The sequence below is a fragment of the Telopea speciosissima genome, chromosome 3 (assembly GCF_018873765.1).
Source record: "Telopea speciosissima isolate NSW1024214 ecotype Mountain lineage chromosome 3, Tspe_v1, whole genome shotgun sequence".
Lineage (NCBI taxonomy): Eukaryota > Viridiplantae > Streptophyta > Magnoliopsida > Proteales > Proteaceae > Telopea > Telopea speciosissima.
Genome location: NC_057918.1, coordinates 56,335,186 through 56,343,664, shown reverse-complemented (window position 1 = coordinate 56,343,664; position 8,479 = coordinate 56,335,186). Strand labels below are relative to the sequence as shown.

The window sequence follows — 8,479 nt, the reverse complement described above, 5'->3', positions numbered from 1 at the left end:
TTGGCATCAAAGAAATGACTAAGTCTTCCACTTATTTAGGTGCTAATTTATTTCATTCCCGTTCAAAAGTTAAAGACCTTGGTTTCATCGTAATCGTGTTACTAATAGACTTGCTTCTTGGAAGACTAACTTCTTATCTTATGCAGGTCGTCGGATCATGATCCAATCGGTGCTTTCATCAATTCCAACTTACCTTATGTCTTGTTTTTCCTTCCCTCAAAAAATTCGCAGATATCTTGATTCGATTTGCCTTAAATTTTGGAATGGAGGCAATTCCTCATCCAAGAAACTTTCTCTTATAGTGTGGGACAAAATTTGTATGCCTACCAAATTTGGAAGTTTGGGTATCTGCAAGGCTTATATTGCCAATTCGGCCCTTATCCTTAAACTTTGTTACTTTGTTGATGTTGAATTGCCCAACCATCCGCCTTATGGGCAAGAGTCCTCAAAGGAAATACTATCCTAACAAATCCATCTCCAACCCCAAAATCATGGCCAAGCGTGGCTCCTGGACTTGGAATAACATTGCCATTACTATTCTTGTCCTTACAGGTGTAATTTTTTGAAAAATTGGTTATGGTTTAAACACTTCTTTTTGGGATGACCCCTGGATACCATCTATTAAAGAGTTCTCAATTCCTCACTCTCTTAATACTACTCACAGATAGGATATATGGTAAGTCATTTTCGCCCTTCTCATCGATGGAATATCTCTTTACTTTCAACTTACCTTCCCAAATGTTTTGTTCATAAGATCAATAATATTCCCTTCTTCTATCTTTTTGTGCATGCAAAGAAGGAAATTTCAATTCCAACAAGAGGAATTATTCCAAAACTTTCATGGATCTTCATGCGATAGAGGAATCAACCTAGTCAACCCCGACTGTGTATTTTGTGGATCTTCTATGGAATCTATCTGACACATCCTTCTCTCCTGTTCTTGGGCTAAACACATATGAGCTGTGGGCCCTTTGGGTTTGAGAACAGAGCTTCTCTCCGACCCATCTTTAGCAATCTTCTGTATTAGCTTCCTCATTCATAGTCGTCTCAATTTAAAATCCCTAACATGGTTTTTTCTGTGTTTCATTATCACTTTTTATTTCATTTGGGATACAAGAAATAAAGTTGTGTATGGGAAAGCTAAAACTGATCCAATTAGAACAATGTCTCTTATTAATCGTTGGATTATAGATTTAAATATTAATCCTCCTCTGTTATCAACTTAGAGTGATAGCTTTACTTGCCCTCATGCTAACTCTAAACCTTTCAATGATATTCATTTACCTTATCTTAATTTTTCTGTGTTAATTTGCGTAGGAATCTTCAAACCCGATGTAGATTCCTCCGCCTGGTATTTTTGCATCTCATCACAAGGATATCTCATTTTTGGCAGCTACAGGGTTTTTGATTGCGAATCATATTCTAGAGCCGGAAGTGACATCGATAGTTACTAGCCTTAAATAGCTATCAAGCCTAGGTCTAAGTGTGAAAAAGATCTGGGTTATAAACAAGGATCTTCTCCGGCATGTGCCTCACCCTTCCAAGAATGCTTGGCCTTGGGATATTTTGCCCCTTTTGGTTGATCTCAATACGCTTGTACAGGATGATACTAATTTTTTTGCTTTACTTAAAACTCTTTAATTTTTTGGATGACAAGATTTGTTGAGGAAGCAATTCAAAGTCATTAGATGTTTTGGAACCATATGGACAATGTAGATACGTCTATTTTCCGTTAGTTTATATATTTCTTACTTCACAAAAAAAAAAAAAAAAAATAAAATAAAAAAAAAATATATATAAAAAAATAAAAAAAAGAGGCACCCAAGAAGATCCATTTTCTATTGGTGTTTACCGCTTTATAATAACAATTTTTAACCGAATAGGGTTAAAAGTTGGGTTAAACCAAATGCTATTTGGATAGTTAAACAGGTCAATCGTTGGTTATTATACTTAAATATCCCCCCCGCCACCTTTTTCATCCCACCCTGTAATAGATAGCAATGAGGAGGTGCTTACTATTTCTAACTTGTCTTTCCTACCAAAACTTAAATCTCCTGTTTTAATTTGTGCAGGATTTTAGATTCCAGGAGTAAGTTTGGCAGGATGGTCGTATTCTTTTGTTAGATGGAAGATTTTTGTTAATAGCTGTAGTATTACAACCACCACTTTTTTGGAATCAGAACTATTCAGTATTAGGACGGGCCTAGACCATACTGCCAGCATGGGGTTGCATGGGATTGAAGATAAAAGAAGTGTAGTGTTCCAACCAAAAGATCACTGATGTTCTTCCATCTCCAACTACTTCGCCTTGGCCTTGGTATCTTATTAAAGACTTGTTATATATAAGTAATCTAGATCCAAATATCTCTTATGACAAGATAGGAGATAAATTTTGTATAGCAATTACGCTTAACTTAGCTATACATGCGCAAGCCAAACACCATGTATATATTTCGCTTTTCTAATTCCAAAATATTTTTTTTTTACCATTAAAAAATACTTCTAACCCAAAATTTCTCTAACGGACTAATTCAGCACATTAAGCCAGTCCACTCTATCTACGAAACTAATCACAGATTCAAGGTTTTAATAGCACTGTAGTGTATCTACTTGTGTGTTTCAACCAAAAAAAAAAGTGTATCTATTTGTGTGACCTCTAATCATTATATATAGCTTTTCCATTCTTTAACACCAGCTTTTGAGGTTGCGGACATTACACCACCCACAAAACGAATCATCATGCCATCCATGTGGATATTATTTATGTAATAGAAAAAGAAAAGACAGGAGTTTTTCTTTCATCCATGGTGAAAGAAGAATTTCTTCATTAACGCCTCATTTGTTTGATGGGGAGTATGGGGTGGAAATGTTGTGGGATTGGGTTCTACAGTGTAGTGGGTTGGGGAACAGAAGTGAGATTTTTACTTTTCCATGAATAGTAATCAAAGTCCTTTATTTTTTTTGTGAGATTTTAGATAACATAAGGGTGGTATTTTTAAGTGCTACATCAACAAACAAAACATTTAATATTGTTCCCTAAGCTTTTGTAAGTTCATCACTCCAGGTTAAACAAACAAGATTGGAGTGGGATTTTGAAGTGCCACATCAGTACTTTTACACCCCAATTCTCCCCCAACATGAGTCCCCGTCAAACAAACGGGGTCTTAAGGTTCTTAGATGGCATGGAAAGGGTATTGAGAATAATGAGGGGACATTATTGACTTCATATAGTACGAGGGAGTAATATTAACCCTAATGGATATACTTTTCTTTCAACGAAGGTGGATGAACACTTTCACAATAAAAAAAAAAAAAAAGAACTCTCCGCATACTCCCCTATACATGTATTTACCTTTTTAATTCTTATCCCACAACACCAGGGGAAGTGGAAATATCCTTGACTTCAATTTAAATGATAAGGAAAAGGTAAACATACTTTGTGAAACCGTATCACAATAAGCTTCTACGGCAGATTAATCAGAATTAGGAAAGATACTATTATGTACAATAGTTTTACATCGGTCCCTTAAGGGCTTGGGTGTGGGCATATATAATATTGGGTTCTCTTCCCTTGTCGATCGGTTTATGAGGGTGAGTTCTTTCAATCGTTACATTGGGGTTTTCATTGATCTGTCCTTTGTGGTTGACTACTTGGGAGGCGCGACCTAACGCCTGAGTGTGAGTTGCTGGGAAAGGGCTACTTGTTGCCGGGCAGAATCCTGGAGTAGGGTGGAGCCGCTTAGAAAAGGCTATCTGATCTGAAGTGGGCTGACGAGGACGTTGGCCGTTAAAAGGTGGGGTAATGTTATGTACAATAGTCTCACATCGGGGGCTACCTGCCACCGGGCTGAATCCTGGAGTAGGGTGGAGCAGCCTAGAAAAGGCTACATGATTCGGGGTGGGCTGTGCAGAATCTTGGAGTAGGGTGGAGCCGCCTAGAAAAGGTTACTTGATTTGGAGTGGGCCAACGAGGACGGCGGCTGTTAAAAGATGAGATAATGTTATGTACAATAGTCCCACATCGGTCTCGTAAGAGTTGGGGTATGTTTTTTTTTTGTTTTTTATTTTTTATTTTTTATGGGAAGAGCTGGGGTAGGTTATGTACAATGTCATGAGTTTTCACGTTTCCCTAAATAAAGTTCTTCTTTGACAGCATCAAAACTGGATTTGATTAGTGTGAGATTAACTTCATTGTAGTAGTAGTAATAGTAGTATAAAATATTTCAATTTCAATCTCAATTTCAAATATGGGAAACTTATGTAATTTGTCAAGATTGACAAAATCAACTGTTTACTTTTCCCACTTCAAATCTCAATCTGTCTCTCTCTCTTCAGAGTCTTGATCCAAAGTTCTAAACCATCTTAGCATGCTAGTAAACGATCAATAAAATAATCTAAGCATGATTACATGATTCTTAAGGGTCTCTATGCTTGTGAAAGTATTCCCTTTGATAAGGATAATATAGCATTTCCACTTCAAGATTCTCTCTCTCTCTCTCTCTCTCTCTCTCTCTCTCTCTCTCTATAGCTTATGGAAGATTACAGACCGTTGATGTTTGTATACTCGTATAGATTATTAAAAGTCATCCTTTAAAGAAAAAGGAAAAAGGAAAATAAAAAAAAAAGCAAAGAACACTAAACTAAACTACATACAAAGAAAGATTAAAATACAACACACATGATTACAACACCATTGCAAGCTTATTTAATTAGAGAAAAATTGTACCAGATAAGGGTACTTCTGTAATTGCAAAACAAAAGCTAAAAGTGGATTCAATATTTATTAGTGAAAACATTGTACTACAGAGAGAGAGAGAGAGAGAGAGGAATCCTTTGAGAAAGAAAAAGAGAGAAAAAGAAATGGATCACCTTGTCATCTTTCATTGACAATTCAAACAAACACTTTAGTACCATCTATCCGGAATTCCAGATGAACTCCCTTCCTTCTCTTCTCCAACTCTCTCATATCTTGCTTGTGTTCATGCAAGATCCAAAGAATTCACAAACAAGGTATTGAAACTCTCTCTCTCTCTCTCTCTCTCTCACACACACACACACACACACAGTGTCACAAGCATCAGCCATCACCAAATTGACTAAGCTTTCTTGCTTGATTGATCTTTATATGTCTATTGATGTATAGACATAGAAACTGAGGTCCTTTCTTAATTAAATGAGTTTCTTTTTGTAAATAATTACCCTCATTAGCTAATTAACATTCATTCTTATGTTATAGGAAGCCTTGGTATCAGAGAGCAATGGAAGCAGCAAATTTATGGAGACCCATATCAAAATCCACTGAGATCACAACAAATTCAAGTAGTTCAAAGTTAAAGAAGTGTACTTCTCTCAAGATTGCAACTTCATTCACAAGAGTTTGTCTATGTGCACCAATCTCTTCTTACACTGAGATTTTTCAAGCTGATCTTCCACCAAGAAGAAGCAACAGTTATCCAAGATCAACAAAGCCATTGGCTATGCCTCCTCAAGAAAAGGTTCTTAATAGTTCAAGAATTAGTGCAGAGGGAAGGAGAATTTTCCGCGGAAAATCGGTAACTGATAATGTCTTAATGAGAAGATTTGTGGTGGAAGAAAAAGCAATGATGAAAGCCCGGAGAAGGAATGAGATGGAAGTAATTAGGAAGAGAAGTTCCATGAGGAGAAGAAAACTTGGGCCTAGTCCTCTTAGTAGAATGGTTATGGCTGGGGATGATTAAATTTTATTGATTTTTTTTTTTTTTTTTTCAAGTTTTCCCTAAAAAAAGAAAGACCAAGTTCTGAAGTTGCAGAATTGTTACCTGGTTCTTCTTTTCATTAGGAAAGCAGTTTCTTTTTCTTCTCTCTTTTCCTTTCTTTTGTGTGTGTGTGTGTGAGAGAGAGAGAGAGAGAGAAAGATTGGATTTTCTTATCCTTACATTTGATACTTTCAAATAAACTTTAGACCAGCAAAGTAAATGGCAGTAAATATAGTTCTATCGTTCTTTCTCTTTCAAATATTCCTAAACTTCAATTTGGCATTTCCAATAAACTTTGGACCACAAAAAGATGGTACCACCACAACATTCTCTCTCTCTCTCTCTCTCTCTCTCTCTCTCTCTCTCACTCACGAGTGAAGTCTCTGGCTGTAAAGTAAGGTCTTAATTAAGAACTTCCGCTAATTAAGGGATCTGTATTCATTTTTAGGAGAACAATGAGATGGGCAGATAAGTAGAAAAATTTCATGAATAGATGGAAATGTGGGGACCCAAATTCATAAGCCAATAGCATCATTAGAAACCCATTAGGCATAAACAAAAAAGATCATAAGAGAGTGGTATGATTAGTAGTAGAATGGGTTAAAAGGCTATTGTCGGGGAAAGAAAAAGATGCTAAGCACACTCTCCTTTCCCTAATAATGGAGACCTTAGTGATTTAAAAAAGGAGCTTTCTTTGGAATGGATTTGTAATTATAATAGAAGCCACTTGGGTGTCTATAATTTCTTCAAGATAGATTTCAAATAGGAAAAGAAACTGAGTTCTCAGTGTTCTTACCTCTCTCTCCTTTCCAGATCCACATCTCTTTCTGTTGGATATGTGTCCATCAAATCCGGTTTAATTAATAAAGTGTTTATTTCTTTTTACGCATGACATATATTTTATTGGGCTTGTAAGTTGTTCCATGGGTTTTCACCCAAAACGGTTCTCAGCTAGGGACAGGATCGGGCATCCCGTTCATATGGTCGTCACATTGTATGTTACCAGAAATGAGTTTTCAGTGCATAAATGTGGGTAAACATTGTGTGTGTATAGAAAAGAATCTGGTAAGAATCTTACATGTGCTACTGCCAGTTGTTTGAGAACGAGATTCATACCCGTCGGTTGACCTTTGACCTAAGAGATCCTATTCGTTGCAGTGCTGGATCACTTGTTTTGGTAAGCCAATGGTTAACGTCCTACGGACTATATATCGGTGCACTGGACACTTGATCACGCATTGTTAATGAAAGAGATGCTCAACATGGAATCCACTGCTGTTAATTCGGGAATATCAAAGAGAGATAAAATCAGTGATGGATCGGATAGAAATCTGGTATCAGTGTCGGTTTTGTAAATTGTTTACAAAACTATTTTATAATATGAAAAATAATTATTTATGTATTTAAATTTATTTGAAATATTTTTTGGGCGTCCGATCACAATCACAGAATCTCTGAATTGGACTTGTACAATGAGTTGGGGTGTGGCAGCATTTAATTAGATGCCCTATAGCTCATTATGCGATATTGGATTAGTGGAATGTCTTATATGCAAATTAAAGAGTTTAATTGTGCATGACAATATTTGGGAATATTAAATTGGTTAATTATCTTTTTTGTTTATGACAATAAATAAAATATAATTAGATTATATGTTTGGCCATAATTAAAAAGATAGCAATCCCTTTTAGATTCTACCTCTTCCCATTATGGAAGCAAATGTGTTACACAAAATAAAAAAGTGGAGGTTTTCACCAATTTAGCAACACTTTGGTTTTTGGAAACCACACGTGAGAAAGAGAAAAATTGGCAAGTATGAATTTGGGAAAGTGTACTTGGCCAAGTAAGGATCTATCATGAGATAAAAAATACAAAAGAGGAGAGGAAGAGAGCACTCCACGTTTTTTGAGTCTCTCCTCTCTCTCTCAATTTTTCTCTTCTTCTCTTCTCTTTACTTGAGGTGTGAATGTGTGTGAGGATTTTGTGAAACCCAAGAAATTGGTGACCTACTTTGTTTTGCGGATGATTGATGGTGACAAAGTGTTGATCAAGTCAATCCACCTCTTGCTTCAGTGAGGAAGAACTATTATCTGGAGGAGGAGCTTCGATTGCGACTTTAAGGTAACTGAGATAAGTCCCTCTTCTGAATTTTTATTTTGTTCTCTTGAATCCGAATGAAAAAGATTGCCACCCTAATCCAAATCCGTTGCGTTATTGGGGCAATTCCAACAATTGGCATCAGAGCAAGATTTCTCCGTTCGAATTCAGAGAGAGTATGGTAGGGTAGGGTTTCTACATGTTCGACCATTAATTGTTAATGATGTATTTCCAATTAGGATTTATTTTTTATTAAAATCATTTTTGGTACTGTTCATGAACAGTAGCCGATTAGAAGCAAAGAAAAAGAAAATAGTGAAATTTGATTTCAAAACAAAAAAAAAAAACTTTTGTTTCGATTTAAAAGATGTGTCTTTGAAGTCCATGCAAATTTTTTTTTTGATGAAAGTCAAACAGAATATATTAAACATTAGAGTAATACACATTGTTTTTACATTGACCATATTTAGCCAGATTAACAGCTAGTTGTATATAGAAGGTATTCTTATAAGTAAAGCATATATTAGGGGCGTTATTAGAGATATATATAAGGTCTTTGATCAGTTCCCAGGGCCAAGGATGTTTGGTTGGAGATGGAAGAACGTCGGTGATTTGCTCGTTTGAGCACCACACTTCTTGAATCTTCA

The 8,479-nt window shown here is 36.0% G+C and overlaps 1 protein-coding gene across 1 annotated transcript; it reads left to right on the top strand.

Moving 5' to 3' along the window:
* Positions 1 to 4,832: 4,832 nt before the first annotated feature.
* Positions 4,833 to 5,775, top strand: LOC122656297. Its single transcript, XM_043850781.1, has 2 exons — positions 4,833 to 5,010; positions 5,237 to 5,775. Exons 1-2 carry the CDS (start codon positions 4,931 to 4,933, stop codon positions 5,715 to 5,717), a joined length of 561 nt encoding a protein of 186 aa, XP_043706716.1. The 5' UTR covers positions 4,833 to 4,930; the 3' UTR covers positions 5,718 to 5,775.
* Positions 5,776 to 8,479: the final 2,704 nt, after the last annotated feature.